Source organism: Hyperolius riggenbachi, chromosome 8 (genome assembly GCF_040937935.1).
Source record: "Hyperolius riggenbachi isolate aHypRig1 chromosome 8, aHypRig1.pri, whole genome shotgun sequence".
Classification (NCBI taxonomy): domain Eukaryota; kingdom Metazoa; phylum Chordata; class Amphibia; order Anura; family Hyperoliidae; genus Hyperolius; species Hyperolius riggenbachi.
The window spans coordinates 242,658,884-242,675,632 of NC_090653.1; the positions used below are offsets into that span (position 1 = coordinate 242,658,884).

General features: G+C 44.2%; 1 protein-coding gene across 1 annotated transcript in view; it reads right to left on the reverse strand.

Moving 5' to 3' along the window:
* Nucleotides 1-16,749, reverse strand: part of GPR107 (G protein-coupled receptor 107) — a 143,533-nt gene that overhangs the window by 54,863 nt on the left and 71,921 nt on the right. Inside the window, exons 12-14 of the mRNA XM_068248460.1 lie at nt 12,399-12,516; nt 8,838-8,968; nt 3,839-3,882 (exon numbers count right to left, since the gene is read on the reverse strand). Coding sequence (XP_068104561.1) covers nt 3,839-3,882; nt 8,838-8,968; nt 12,399-12,516 — 293 coding nt within the window. The remainder of the gene's footprint in view (nt 1-3,838; nt 3,883-8,837; nt 8,969-12,398; nt 12,517-16,749) is intronic.

The following is a 16,749-nucleotide window of genomic DNA, read 5'->3' on the forward strand; positions in this document are numbered from 1 at the left end:
AGTAATTGTAGCCATGGATGTCTTTCAACGCAAGGAAAGCATCTAAGCCCCCTTTAAATGCAGGTATAGAGTTTGCCATAACGACTTCCTGTGGCAATGCATTCCACATCTTAATCACTCTAACTGTAAAGAACCCTTTCCTAAATAAATGGCTAAAACGTTTTTCCTCCATGCGCAGATCATGTCCTCTAGTCCTTTGAGAAGGCCTAGGGACAAAAAGCTCATCCGCCAAGGTATTATATTGCCCTCTGATGTATTTATACATGTTAATTAGATCCCCTCTAAGGCGTCTTTTCTCTAGACTAAATAAACCCAGTTTATCTAACCTTTCTCGATAAGTGAGACCTACCATCCCACGCATCAATTTTGTTGCTCATCTCTGCACCTGCTCTAAAACTGCAATATCTTTTTTGTAATGTGGTGCCCAGAACTGAATTCCATATTCCAGATGTGGCCTTACTAGAGAGTTAAACAGGGGCAATATTATGCTAGCATCTCGAGTTTTTATTTCCCTTTTAATGCATCCCAAAATTGTTAGCTTTAGCTGCAGCTGCTTGGCATTGAGTATGATTATTTAACTTGTTGTCAATGAGTACTCCTAAGTCCTTCTCCAAGTTTGATGTCCCCAACTGTATCCCATTTATTTTGTATGGTGCTAGACCATTAGTACGTCCAAAATGCATGACCTTACATTTGTCAACATTGAATTTCATCTGCCATGTATGTGCCCATATAGCCATCCTATCCAGATCCTGTTGCAATATGACACTATCTTCCTGAGAGTTGATGATTCTGCACAATTTTGTATCATCTGCAAAAATAGCAACATTGCTCACTACTGCATCTACTAGGTCATTAATAAATAAATTGAAGAGCACTGGACCCAGAACAGACCCCTGTGGGACCCCACTGCTAACAGTCTCCCATTTTGAGTACGATCCATTGACCACAACTCTTTGTTTTCTGTCCATTAGCCAGTTCCCTATCCATGAACACAGACTCTTCCCCAGTCCTTGCATCCTCAACTTTTGCACCAGACTTTTGTGGGGAACAGTGTCGAAGGCCTTTGCAAAGTCCAAGTATATCACATCTACAGCATTCCCAATATCCATATTAGCATTCACTACCTCATAAAAGCTGAGCATGTTAGTCAAACAGGACCTGTCTTTAGTAAACCCATGTTGATGCTGAGAAATAAGATTATTTTCTACTATGAAGTCATGTATAGTATCTCTTAGTAACCCCTCAAATAGTTTGCATACAACTGATGTTAAACTTACAGGTCTATAATTTCCTGGATCAGATTTTTTACCCTTCTTAAATAATGGGAAAACGTGGGCTGTACGCCAATCCACTGGGACTCTGCCAGTTGCAAGAGAGTCACAAAAGATAAGATAAAGGGGTTTATCTATAACTGAACTTAATTCCCTTAGGACCCGAGGATGCATGCCATCTGGGCCAGGTGCCTTGTCTATTTTTAATTTATTTAGTCTTGCCTTCACTTCTTCCTGCGTTAAGTATTTAATATTACAGTTAGAAGATTGAGACTCTTCCGCCTCTGTAGTTTGCAACAGTGCTGTTTCTTTTGTGAAGACAGAAGCAAAGAAAGCATTTAATAACTCTGCCTTACCTTGGTCATCCACCATTGAGTTCCCATCCTCATCCTTTAGGAGTCCTATACAGTCAACCTTTCTTTTTTTAGAGTTAATGTACTTGTAAAACTTTTTTGGGTTAGATTTGATATCCTTAGCGATTTGTTTTTCAGCTTCAATCTTTGCCTGCCTAATTTCTTTTTTACAATTTTTATTGCACTCCTTATAATTGCTTAGTGCAGCCTCAGTCCCCTTCTGTTTTAAGACCTTATAGGCATTCTTTTTCCTCTTCATTTTATCTTTAACCTTTCTATTCATCCATAGAGGCCTTTTTTTATTCCTAGACATTTTGTTTCCATATGGGATATACATACTACAGTATTGATTGAGTATAAGTTTAAAAGCTTGCCATTTCCCTTCAGTGTCTTCCCCTTGTAGTACATTATCCCAGTTCACCAAACTTAGTGCCTGCCTAATTTGAGTGAACTTTGCTTTTCTAAAATTCATAGTTTTTAGTGGTCCCGCTGCCCCGTGGCCTATCAGTCACCAGATCAAACATTATCATGTTGTGATCACTATTTCCCAAATGTTCTTGAACCTGCACATTTGATACATTATCTGGTCTATTAGAAATTATCAGATCCAGTAACGCATTCCCCCTAGTTGGTTCAGTTACCATTTGAGTCAAGTAATTGTCCTGTAGTGCTGCCAGAAATCTGCTGCTTTTACCAGAATGGGTAGCCTCAATACTCCAGTCAATGTCTGGAAAGTTGAAGTCGCCCATAATTATGACCTCATTTTTACCTGCAGCTTTTTCAATCTGCTGTAGTAATCGCAGTTCTGCAGCTTCATTAATAAGAGGTGGCCTGTAGCATACCCCAATAAGCAATTGGCAACTTTTATTTCCACCATGACTAGCCAAAGGCTGTACTCCCTGCAGAGGAAAGTGGCCAGTGCTTGGGGGGAGGGGGGTGGTGCAGGAAAGGCCAGTACAGTACGGATTCAGTAAGGAGTCATTGGGCAAGACTTCCTAACACTGCAGGGTGGCCTGTTGAGCACGTCCCAGTGGCTGCAGCTCTCAAGTGCTTTTAGTCCGACAGGAGAAACACTATAGAATGTTAGGATTATTAAGAGGAAATGCATATGCTTTGCAATGCTTGTAGTTGAGCAGTACATAACTTGTGGTGGCAGCAGAGTACATGGCATTAGATTAGATCTCTGTCGACATCTGATGTAATATCGTCAATGAAGTAAATTATTAATATCAGGTAGGTTTAGATTGTGTTACACATCTTGCAATCTACCAGGAAGCCTCCAATTTTGAAACACAAACGCCATACTAAGCCGCCACCCACATCTGTGCTGCCCAGACTAAGTTGCTGGCGCCCACAGGCGCGTCCGTAGATCTACCACACTAAGCCGCCATCTACAAGTGCTTTCGGGTCCCTGCATATTTACAACCTTTGGTTAGTATAAAGGATGTCAACCTTAGAGACAGTCTCACCATTTTCCTTTAAGCTTTTCTCTTCCATAACAGACAGTGAATATCTAAAAAGCAGCAGACCGGTCCAATTTCAACTGGCATAGATTAACAAAATCTGCCTCATTCCAAAATCATTAGCATCCCTGATTATCTCATTTGACACAGACTTCTGCTACGTACACACTTGCGATAACGATCGTTCGCTAGGAACGATAATTGAAAGACGAACGATACGGCAACGATAGGAATGCAACGATGGGATGCAGCGATCATCATACACATTTTAACGATCGTTCTCGCAGAAAAGAACGATCAGAAGGAAATGTTGCGTACATATTTATATATAAAAAAAAAAAAAAAAAAACACCACTAACATGGAGTTACAATAGATAGAAATATAGGATTGTTAACTTGAGCACAAAGTTTAATTGAAATGAGCAATGTAACAATCTTTACGGCCGCGCTACAAAGGAAGTACTGAAGCTGGGTACAGGCACATTGGCCCTTGTAACGATCATTCTCGGCCGATGTCTGTACACACTATAGTTTTGTAACGATTGACGGTAGATACGATCTGTCAGGTTGGATATTTCCATCTTCCCGATGTCGTTCGTGTTAATGATCGTTGGGTAAAGTTTTTTTCCCCCGATTGCCGGTGGAACGATCGTTAATTACCTGTTTCAAATGACCATAGTCGCCAGTGTGTACGTAGCATTAGACTGTGATTAGAGCAGGGTGACTGGCCAAATTGGTACAGATTTACCTTTTCCATCTGTTGCCGATGCCTCCTGTAGATGCCGGATAGACCTGATAGAAACAAATATTAACACTGATTAAAAAGTTTTTAAAGGAATGCTACAAACATGGATAGTTTATTTAAAGAGAACCCGAGGTGGGTTTTAAGAATCCTATTAGCACACAGAGGCTGGTTCTGCATATAATCACCAGCCTTCGTTACTATACTGTTCCCCCAGGCCCCCCCGTGCTCTACTGTCCCCCATAAATCAAACTGCCGTGCTAGTGACATGCAGACCGTCACTCTCCACTGCTCCCGCGCCTCCTCTATATTGCCGCTCCCTGCTTGTGGCCCTTCCCTCCAATCAGCTTACAGAGGCGAGGAGGGAAAGGGCGCAGGCAGGGAGTGGCGCTATAGAGGCGGGGAAGCGGCAGAGAGCGACAGTCTGCATGTAAACAGCCTGCTATCGACACGCTGCGTGTCGCTAGCACGGCGGTTTGATTTATGGGGAACAGCAGAGCGCAGGGGAGGTCTGGGGGAACAGTATAGTAACAGAGGCTGGGCATTATATGCAGAACGAGCCTCTGTGTGCTAATAGGATTCTTAAAACCCACCTTGGGTTCTCTTTAACCATTTCAACCCACAGGGATTTTTCACCTTATGCATCAGAGCAATTTTCACCTCCCATTCATTCGCTAATAACTTTATCACTACTTATCACAATTTATTGATCTATATCTTGTTTTTTCCGCCACTAATTAGGCTTTCTGTGGGTGGTACATTTTGCTAAGAGCCACTTTACCGTAAATGCATTTTAACAGGATTAATAAGAAAAAAAAATGGAAAAAATTCATTTCTTCTCAGTTTTCGGCCATTATAGCTTTAAAATAATCCATGCTACCATAATTAAAACCTATGTATTTTATTTGCCCGTATGTCTCGGTTATTATACCATTTAAATTTTGTCCCTATCACAATGTATGGCGGCATTATTTTATTCCGAAATCAAGGTGCATTGTTTCCGTTTTGCGCCCATCACTATTTACAAGCTTATAATTTAAAAAATGTTTGTAGTATACCCCCTTCAAATGCATATTTAAACAGTTCAGACCCTTAGGTTACTATTTATGTGGGGAATATTTTGGTGTGGGACATAAACAGTTAATTTTAATGTTGCTATATGTGTAAATTGTAATGTATAAAATGTGTAGATGTAGTTTTACTATTTGGCCACAAGATGGCCACCTACGTTTTTGGTTTCCCTCCTTGTACTTCTCGCTAAGCGGAAGTACAAGGGGGATGCGGAAATTCTTCCGGGCAGAAGAACTGAAGCCTCACAGGTGAGCGCTTCGGTTTTTCTGCAGGGGAAAGGGATCGGTGATCGTGAACCATGTTCCCTTTTACTGATCCCAGGGCTACCGGGGGACACCACGGGGAGACGGGGGAGCGTGCCGAAGTGCGGGAGCGCATCAGAGCAGCCACCTGGACATGAGCTTCACGTCTGGGCGGCTGAAATGGTTAATGACTACCCCTGGTCAAAAAAGTTGAATGGCAATACATATATGTACTCTATGCACTGTGTACAGTTAGAGCGACATATAAAGTTTACATCTGGTACATTGCAGTGTCTAGAACAGACACATTTAGATCTGTACAGTAGTAGCAACTCCATCTTTCTCCTTATGCAAATGCCTTGCAAGTACACTGCAAGCATTGTGTCCTCCCCTACAGCTTTGTGCCCTCCCCCTCATGCAAATATGCCTGTGAAATCCTGCACATGCCTTGTACAGATTATCGGCTGGACCGATGACATAAGTGCCAGGCTTGTTTTGGTACATACAGCACTTGGGAAAAAAATGAGATAAAGATAAGAAATCTGAGACCACATGCTATAAATTCTTTTCCTAGATGTCTGCCTGGATCAGATTACATCTCTTTTCACAGTGAGTGTGGGCTGGAGCCATAACATCAACCCCCAGCATCCTCTGCGCCCATGGCTAGGAAAGAAAAACATTTACAAGGGCCGATTTCTAACGGGGGCAGGGATTGCAAGCCCATATGTGGAATACGAACCCTGGGGGTAAGAAAATAATACTTTATTATTATGTGTGATTTAATATATTTTAGCAACTTATTAGGTTTAAAGCAAACTGTAATTCATAATCATGGCTGGGACATCACCAGAGGTAGATCACTGTATGGAACATGCATAAAAGAGGCTTGTGTGTGAACTTGGCACCCATCTAATAGCTGGTCTGCATTGACATTTGAGCTGATCAAAAAGGAGACAGAAGAGCATGCTGCACTTGAGAAACTGAGGAGCAGTTTTCAGTTTCCTCCGTGGCCAGGAAACATCAGTCTGCTGTGCTGAATGTGGACCCTAAAGTTGGACATAAGCTTTTTAGGGGAAAAAACACAAAGATATCAGTTACCTGGATGACATGCACCAATAGATATCCAGGCAGCAACTGATTGGAATGCCACAACTACATGGTCTACATCCCTTGATTGAGTACAAAGCTAGCCTGCCAAAAGCTGCACCCTGTACACCATTGTTTGTTTGCAACCCCCCCCCAATTAACTTTCTATATCTATATAATGGTATGTAGTCCCTGCCTTCTCAGAGATGCCACATCCTAGGCTGTTTAGCTATGCGGAATTATCCTCCAAGTACATTTTGGGAGACCAGGTATTATTTTTTACTGACTTCAGGAGGTCTCAATAATCAAACATTCCGCACAGATGCACCGGCCAGCACTGAAGAAGTCGCCACCTGTGATAAACTTCAGATTGTAAATTAGGGGGAGGAAAGATTGGGTAAATACTGACTAAATAATTTATAACGTAATGGATGATAGGCGACTGTGCGGTCTGAGGTGGCTCAGGACGTAGCAACTGAGCTGCGAATGAGGAAAGAAGAGCAAGGGGCAATCTCAGGACAAGTTGAGTATTTATTTGTTTAAGTATTTACATAGGGCCGACATATTACACAGCGCTGTACAGAGCAGGGCTGTGGAGTCGGAGTCAGAGTCGTGGAGTCGGAGCAATTTTGGGTGCCTGGAGTCGGAGTCCGGAAAAAATGCACAGACTCCAACTCCCAATGAATTTAAACTGTAATTAAAATAGAAAATATGATAAAATGTTCTATTTATCAGATAATAGTCATTATAAATAATGTATACATACAGTAATAGCTGTGCTTAGTCCACAAAAATGAAATAAACCAATCAAAATGAGTTACTTGTGCTGCTTCAATAAAGCAGTCCCCGTATTTTTAAAGTCCCCGTATTTTTAAAGTCAGATACAGTACACATATCTGATTGTGACTGTATATATGATGTGTACACAGGAATCTCTTATATATACTAAATAACATCTATGCTGTAAGAATAAAGCCTGATGTGTAGCCGTGTCACTAATAGAGATGGTCAATGAGATAGAAATAAATCTGCGTTGATTCTGATTTATGCAAATGTACACACTCTTTTCTCATGAAATCAAATAATTTGATGTTAAAATTTGGTTTGGTGACTACGAATTAAATGGTACCTGAGAAGGATGAAAAGTAAAGTGTTATACATACCTGGGGCTTCCTCCAGCCCCCTTCAGGCTAATCAGTCCCTCGCTGTCCACCTCCACCACCTGGATCTTCTGCTATGAGTCCTGGTAATTCATCCAGTCAGCGCAGTCCGGCCGCATGCCGCTTCACCAGCCAGGAGCGTTCTGCACCTGCGCAATAGTGCTGCGCAGGTGTAGTACGCTACCGGCGGCGGAGTGTGTGCATGCGCACTACGCCAGACTGGCTCAAGTACCTGGACTCATAGCAGAAGATCCAGGTGGGGGGAGGAGGACAGCGAGGGACTGATTAGCCTGAAGGGGGTTGGAGGAAGCCCCAGGTATGTATAAAACTTTAATTTCATCTGTCTCAGGTTTACTTTGTTACACAGTAGTACTATACTCTACATATGCACTCCCCACAGAGCTGCAGGGAATCCACTGAGAATGTTGTGCACATTGAACACAGAGGTGTTGTCTATCACCCATAAACCGGGTTCAGATTGTGCATGAAGAATGTGTAATAGAGGAAGAATCCCCTCATTCCCCTGCAGAGTACTTGCACATCACTCTTACATGTACCCACAGTTACATTGCCTAGGGCCTAATAGATGTTCTTTGTTCCAGTCTGTACCTTTTACAAGTACTCTTACCCAAGGACTAGTTTTAGTCTATGACTAAAGGGAATAAATATGGCAGTCTCCATATCCTTCTCACTTCAGTTGTCTTTTAAAATTCCTAAGCACTGGCAGTTAAGAGACGAATTTCATGTTACATACTTTCAATCAACAAGATTTTAATATGCAAATCAGAGGAGTCTCCACAGCCCTGGTACAGAGTATATAGTCTTGTCACTTAACTGTCCCTCAGAGGGACTCACAATCTAGACCAGGCATGGGCAAACTTGGCCCTCCAGCCGTTGAGGAACTGCAAGTCCCACAATGCATTGCAGGAGTCTGACAGCCACAGTCATGACTCAAAGGCAAATGCATTGTGGGATTTGTAGTTCCTCAACGGCTGGATGGCCAAGTTTGCCCATGCCTGATCTAGTCCCTACCATAGCCATAGGTCTATGTATGTATTGTGTAATAGTGTATGTATCATAGTCTAGGCTAGAGTTAATTTTAGGGGGAAGCCAATTAACTTATCTGTATGTTTTTGGGATGTGGGAGGAAACCGGAGTGCACGGAGGAAACTCACGCAGACACGGGGAGAACATATAAACTCCTTGCAGATGTTGACCTGGCTGGGATACGAACTGTGGACCCAGCGCTGCAAGGCGAGGGCGCTAACCACTATGCCACCGTGCTGCCTAGTAGGAGACTACTGTCAATTAGTCCCACAGCCCTTCTCACAGTACACTGGCACATGCATATGAATCCCAAACGTAACATACACTTCAATCTTTTATGAGAAAGAACCAACTATTTGTTCTGCGCACAGGGTCACTTTAACAAAAGTAGCGACTTACCAGATGACTGGGAACAGAATGGCACCACAACACAACAGGTCGACAAGGAACAGAATCTCTATCCACAATCCATAATCCGTAGTGCCCCGCTCTGTGGACTCTATGATGATGTATGCTACATTGGCCAGCACCTGCCAACAGAAGCAAGCAATTATCACCTGCACACGGGTGGATTTCATCAATGACTCTGTGCTAAAGTCTCTGCCTCAGTCTCCACAGGGTTATGTGTGGAGAATTATTGCCTTAGGCAGTCATATTATAAAACAAAACTGAAGTGAAAATAAACTAAACTAATGGGATAAACATTGGTATCTACAGTCCTAATCCCAAATAGACATTGCTAGAATCCTATAGTCTGATTTTATACATTAAAGTTAAAATCTTCTTTTAAACTTTTCTTCAGATACATGAAGGTTGTGTATAATGTAACTCAGCTCCCACACAAACAAATCTTATAGAGAACCCGTGGTGGGGTTCTAAGAATGATATCCAAACACAGAGGCTGGGTCTGCCTATACAGCCCAGCCTCTGTTGCTATGTAGTGTCCCCCCAGCCCCCCCCCCCTGTGCTCTGCCTCCATCAGCGGGGAGGGAAGAGCCCCGGGCAGGGACCGGAGGAGGCAGGGGGGAGCGGCGAGAGTGACACTACATAAACACAGCCCGCTGCGACACGCTGCCAGTCAACAGTGCGGCTGTGATTTATGGGGGCATAGCAGAGCGCAGGGGGGGCGCCTGGGGGGGACACTACATAGCAACAGAGGCTGAGCTGTATAGGCAGACCCAGCCTCTGTGTGCGGATATCATTCTTAGAACCAAACCTCGGGTTCTCTTTAAGCTACTTATGTAGTTTTCTGTTCCTTGCACTGAACAGATGCATTGACATGTATTTTTCAAAGCTACACAGAGTTTTACAACCCCGCTTCATTTTTTAATTATGAGTTACGCTAAAGTTAACTGCAGAGAAACTGTAATTTTAACTTGTGAATTCTTAACCCTTACAGCAAGGAAAAAAAAGGCCTAGTTCTAAGCAGGTATGGGACTGTAGATACAAGCATATATTACATTGCGTCACTTCAGGTACCCTTTAGGCTACTTTCCCAGCAAGACATTGCGTTTTAGGGGACGTTATGGTCGCATAACGTGCCCCTAACGCAACGCATGGTGATGCGTAAGTTGGACGTCAGATTGAGCTGCGTTATGCAACTCTCAAAGCATCCGCTCCAGGTTAGTGATAGGAAGTCCGGATCTTTTTAAGGATTGGGATCATTTGAATTGGATCATTGAAAAGATCCGGATCTTTGAACCGAATCATTTGAATCATTTTACTAGGGAAGCAGACTGGGTGAAATGACTAGCAGGACAGGACTTTCCCTGCACTGTACATTCTGTATGTTCTTGTTTCAGACAGACATCCACTGTGAACCGAATCGTTCATTGTGGTGATCCGGATGATTCGACTCACAAAAAAGATCCGGATCAAATGAACGATTCGTTCATGATCCGGGACAACATTAGGAGTTCCACCACAAGTCACCACAGTGCAGTAAATATTAATTAGCCATGTGGCTGGCCGCAGAGGAGGAGGGGAGACCTCCTTCTCCAACATTACTGAGCATGTGCAAACAGTCTAACGTTACTTAGCCCAGTATAACGTACAGCATGCAGCACTTTGTTTAAATGTGCTGCGTTACTGTGTAATGCAACGTGGGCACTGTGAACAGCTCAATGATTTTACAGTGCTGTGAGTTAGGCTGCGTTACTGGCTGCTGTAACGTGGGACTTTAACGTCCCACTGTGAAACCAGCCTTAAAAGGACAAGAGAAGCCGCAAAGTAAATCTATCTTTACTTACCTGTGGCTTCTTCCAGCCCCTAGAAGTCACATGTGTCCCTCTCAGCGTCTTCTGCGCATGGTGCAGTGCACTCCCTATGAAGTGGGCGCATACACCGACCCATCGGGGGCTGGCGATACTTCAGAGGCTGCCAGCGGGACCCGGAGCTGTGGCGAGGGACACACGTGACTAAGGGCTGGAAGAAATCCCAGGTAAGTAAGGATAGCTTTATTTTGACGCCTCGCTTGCCTTTTAAAAATGTATATAGCACCATTACATTCCATGGTGCCATACCCAGTAAGATACAAACAGTGAGTAACAAACAATACATACACAGTACAAGTAACAGCATCTGTATATTACAAACACACACAGAGTTGGCTAAACATGTACAGCAATGACAAGAATCCACAGACAGAAGGCCCCGCTTACAAGAAGGGAAGAAACACACACAGGTAAGGCAATGAGTACATGTAGCTGAGGTAGTGCTCAGTACCCTGTCAGCGCACAGAGAAGGAAGTGGAAGTGGATCCATATCTTAAACATAACTAGGTCAGATTAGGTGCTGCTCTGAAGAAGAACATTTTGAACTAACAAGTGTTCCATGTTTCATGGGCATGATGGCTGCCTATCCAATATCTGTCAGCTGCTTGGAAGCTATGAGTGCAGCTGAGTTGCAGTCAGCACCACCTTATCTCCAAATTCAGGACTGCATCACCAGGGGCGTATCTGGGCAATATAGAGCCCATGGCAAACACTGAAATTACGTCCCTCCCACCCCCAAGCCAACCAATACTAATAGGAAGCCAGATGTGCCACTGAGCATTATGTAGCCAGATGTGCCCCTAATATTAGGACAGATGTAGCCCTCCAGTATAGGTATCCAGAAGTGCCCAGTATAAGTAGCGCCCCCACCTAGTGAAGGTAGTGAGAGGTGTCCACAGTTCCCTCCCCACCTTTGTTCCTTTTAGTATAGGGAGCATGCCCCCCTTCCCCCATTAGTGCATTGCATTGGTGTCAATGGGCTTTCCATAACTCACAGACTTCAGATCACCAGCAACGAGAGAGAGAGAGAGAGAGAGAGAGAGAGAGAGAGAGAGAGAGAGAGAGAGAGAGAGAGAGAGCGAGAGCAAGCACAATGCCCGCGTGACGCACTACACACACACACACAGGAAGTAAACAATGACGTAACTTGCGCATATGAAGTTTTTGATGTCCCCGGTCACTGTGTCAGGGGCGTAACAATAGACCCTGCAAGGGATGCAGACGAAGGGGGGCCCAGAAGTCACAGGGGGCCCCGTCCTGAGAGACTGACAACTAAGGGAAGGAGAGAAAAAGCTTTCTGATCTCTGCACAATTGTTCTAATGACTGCATCAGCTCAGCCACTGACAAGGAATCATACAAAGTTTTGCAAAGATTTGTAGACAGTCCCTATTCAGTGGGCAGCGTCTAGCCCCCAACCTCTCTACCCCTCCCCGAGTGCTCTGTCCTGGCAGGAGGGGGCCCCATCCAAAGCTTCTCAGGGGGGCCTAGTGATTTCTAGTCATGCCCCTGACTGTGCTCCCTCTTTCTCTCTTCAGGTGCCGCTGAGCTGAAGTCTGGTGTGACGGGGAAACACCGGGGCAGGCACGGTGGCGTGCAATTTTTAGAATTGCATTTCTGTGACGGTATTTAGTCAGAAAAACCTTTCAACTCTTTTGTGAAGAATGGGCAGTGTTTTGTAGCACTGACCTGCAGGGGAATCACAATCATGAAGATCTTCTTGTCCTTGTCAGAGAGGATGTGCTTCACAAAGGCCCAGCCTGTTCCAATTAGAGCTATGGTGATAAAAAGCAGCGCCCCCTTCAGCCTGGAAGACAACAAAGATAGAAATTAAACTGACCTGCAAGGCCATACAATAGTGCTTGATGGAAATATGAAGATGTTAAGGTGTCCATACATGTATAGATTGGCACACAATGTGGCAAAAAGACAGACAAGACACAGAACTTTAATATTACGCTTTCCTCCCGGCAAACTTAAAGCGCCAGAGCTGCAGCCACTTGGATGCGCTCTATAGGCAGTAGCAGTGTTAGGGAGTCTAGCCTCAGGTCTCATCACTGAATAGGTGCAAAAATATATTCGTTCAGTCCCTAGAGACTGTATTAGCTCCGCCCTTAATCCACAAAAACATTAAAAATATATAAACATTAAAACAAAAATCAAATTGTACAATACAATACAGTCCTATACTTCTGCTCTTGTGCAGCTACACCAAGCCACACAATGCAGATTGAATGAATCAGTCCAGCTCAGTGCCCTCAACACTTACGGAACGGAAATAGCCGATCTCTGTCGGGCCGCTCTACAGCGCAGGTTCAAGTCTCCTGCGCCTGCGCAGTAGAGCGGACCAGACGGAGATTGGCTATTTCCACCTATCTCTGTTAGAAGAGCCGAAACAGCGCCCCCGCTGGAGCCCGAAAAGGTAAATATTGAACAGGCTCTCGGATTTGTCGCGCTGGGTTTGAAGGGCTGCAGCGAGACCCCCGTGGGACAGAGGACAGGGAAGCCTCATTAGGATCCTGAGCCTACCCCCCAGGGGACGTTTTTCTCGTTACAGTGTCTCTTTAACCAGTACACTATCCAGCCAAAATCAATCCATCTCTGATCTGAATCTGATCAGAGAGGGTTCAAATCCCCCCATACACTGCACACAGATTTTGAAAAGATTTCAACAGGAAAGCTATTGAAATCTATCAAGCCGCAGCATTGTACTGATAGATACAGTGCACCGTTATACGCCATTGATCTTTCACCATTCCAGACTCATTACCGAGTGTTCAAAATATTTTGACCAGCTCGATCGTAATATCAGCAAATAGTTGCTGCAAGTTGATTGATGCAGCTCGTAGCGCTACGGCTTTCCGGCAGCTTCAGAGTGACTTAATCTGCAGGGAAAAACAGATCCGTGTATGAGGAGCAGCGGGGAAGAGATGCGCAGTGAGTGAGAAAAGACAGACTGCTGCTTTTCTCCCACACAAATAAACAGGATATGAACAGGATAGGAGGTATACATGAAATGGCTGTACCCAGAACTAGTTTTAAGCCCGTACATACTCTAGATTAAAGTCGGCCGAGGCAACCGTTATCGACCGCCTCTGCCAATAATCTGGCGTGTGTACAGCATCCCCCGACCTTCACTCGGCCAGCAATCAGCCATGCGATAGCTTTGTGCTCACCGTGTGACATGTCTGTGCCTCTCCTCCGGGGCTTAGCCCCCGCCCCCCCAATATCGCAACAGAACACATTGTTAGCCTGTAGGCTGACTGTACATGTGTGTCTGTATATGCTCGTCCAAATAATAGCACCCGAGGTTTAGAAATCCTGATCCCCATTGGGCGACATTATTTATTTATTGTATTTATAAAGCGCCAACATATTACGCAGCGCTGGACAATAAATACATCATCAATCTAGGATTGTGATGTTTAAACAAGCAATATTACAAAGTGCTGATAACATATGAGGTAAGGAAAATAAAAACCAGAAGCTTTGGGGAACAGTATAGGAGCTCAAAATTCAAGAAGTCAAGAAATCATCACAGCATGTGGGTAGTTTACAATCAGGGCCCGTTCTCACTTGAGCGGGAACCGCTACAACATGTAACACATGGCAGTGTTCTCACTGCCGCATTTGTGGTTAGCATTAACCGCAAACGTGTCACATGCAGCGGTTTGCCGGTGATTCGCGAGTAGCGATCGCGATTAGCATGCATAGCACCGCTAATCGTGAGAGCTCCAAAACCGCCAGTGATTTTTCTGCGTTAATCGCGGGAAAATCACACCAGCAAAACGCCAGTGGTAATCACCGGTGTTTTGCGGTTTTAGATGTGAACGGACCCTCAGTATTAAAGCAAACCTCAACCAAAAATAAAACGGATGATAAACACTTTATCTATCATCCTACACCTACATAGGACTTTTCTTGATGCTCACCATTTTATCCTGCGTTTTAAAACAAAAAAAAAAAGTCTGGAAATGAAACTTCATACCTGAATTCTTAACCCATACAGTAAGATAAACAACACAGCCTGGTTCTATGCAGGAATGGAACTGTTCCTTCACATGTTTATCTGATCATATCACATACAGTGGGATGCGAAGGTTTGGGCAACCTTGTTCATCGTTATGATTTTCCTGTGTAAATCGTTGGTTGTTACGATAAAAAATGTTGGTTAAATATATCATATAGGAGACGCACACACTGATATTTGAGAAGTGAAATGAAGTTTATCGGGTTTACAGAAAGTGCACAATTATTGTTTAAATACAATTAGGCAGGTACATAAATGTGGGCACTGTTATTTTATGGATTCCAAAACATTCAGAACAAATTATTGGAACTCAAATTGGCTTGGTAAGCTCAGTGACTCCCTGACCTACATATACAGGTGAAACCAATTATGAGAAGAGTATGTAAGGGGGTCAAGTGTAAGTTTCCCTCTTAATTTTCTCTGAAGAGTAGCAACATGGGGTCTCAAAACAACTCTCAAATGACCTGAAGACAAAGTTTGTTCACCATCATGGTTTAGGGCAGGGGTCCCCAATCGTTTTCAGTCAAGGGCCGGGTCAATATACTTCAATGTAATGTTTTCTACATATTATGTATACTCCGGCCCTCCATTAGTTTGAACCTAGATAGTGTAAACTATTACCTGTTAACTTGCGCAGCCCTTTTGTTCCCATTTAACCAAAGCAGATATTATGCCCCCAATACAGCATGTGCAGATGCAAAAAAACTCTTCTCACCAGACAGTGAGGCATACTCAGGGGGTAACCTGTTGCCCAGATGGGTAGCAGTGTCACCTGATGCAGAATTGGTTTGGAATCCAGCGACAATACTGCTCACTGGCTTTCCTGTGGATTGATGGTACCAGCACTGCTATTCTATATGCGAGACACCAATATTTAAAGATGTAGTGGACCACATCTATAAGTAATACATTTTGTGAGTGGGGGGCCGGTGAAAACGCCTTAGGAGGTTGCATTCGGCCAGCGGGCCTTAGTTTGAGAACCACTGGTTTAGGGGAAGGATACAGAAAGCTGTCTCAGATATTTCAGTTGACCGTTTCAACAGTTATGAACATATTGAGGAAATGGAAGACCACAGACTCAGTTCAAGTTAAGGCTCGAAGTGGCAGACCAAGAAAAATCTCGGATAAACAGAAGCGACAAATGGTGAGAACAGTCAGAGTCAACCCACAGACCAGCATCAAAGACCTACAACATCATCTTGCTGCAGATGGAGTCTCTATGCATCGTTCAACCATTCGGCGCACTTTAGAAAAAGGAGATGCTGTATGCGAAAGTGGTGCAGAGGAAGCCTTTAATATGCCCATAGCACAAACAGAGCCGCTTGAGAAAAGCACATTCGAACTTTGAAAACTAGAAACCCTTAGGGCCCATTCACACTTGTGCGGGAATCGAGCGATTCCCGCTCACGGCAAACCGCTAGCGGTTCTGCAAGAACCGCTACACAATGTAGCGAGTGGCAGTGTTCTCACTGCCGCGGTTGCTGTTAGCGATAACCGCAACCGCGCTGCATGCAGCGGTTTGCCGGCGACGAGCGTTCCGCGATTAGCGATCGTGATTAGCGTGCACTCAGGTGTCTAACATCTGAGTTTTTGCATGAATGAGTGGGATAGACGCCAAAAGTCCCGGGGAAAAACCTGGATTTGACGCAAAGCAGTGTTTTAAGGGCAGAAATCCCATTGCATGCTAAATTGGAGGCCTAAAGTGCTTTAAGACATCTTGCATGTGTATACATCAATCAGGGAGTGTAATTAGAGTACTGCTTCACACTGACACACCAAACTCATTGTGTAACGCACCGCAAACATAGGATTGTGTAGTGACGGCCGTGATGGACTGGTGCGCACCATGGCGAGAGTGCAGGCGATAGCGGTTTTCAAGCCCATATGGTCGCCAGTCTGAGGTAGCTCAATGACAGAAAAAAAGTGACTGTCCAGCTGATCGAATTTGGTCTGTCCACAATGAAGCAGCGACCTTATCTTTGGTGTGCTCCCCCCCCCCCCCCCCGAGGC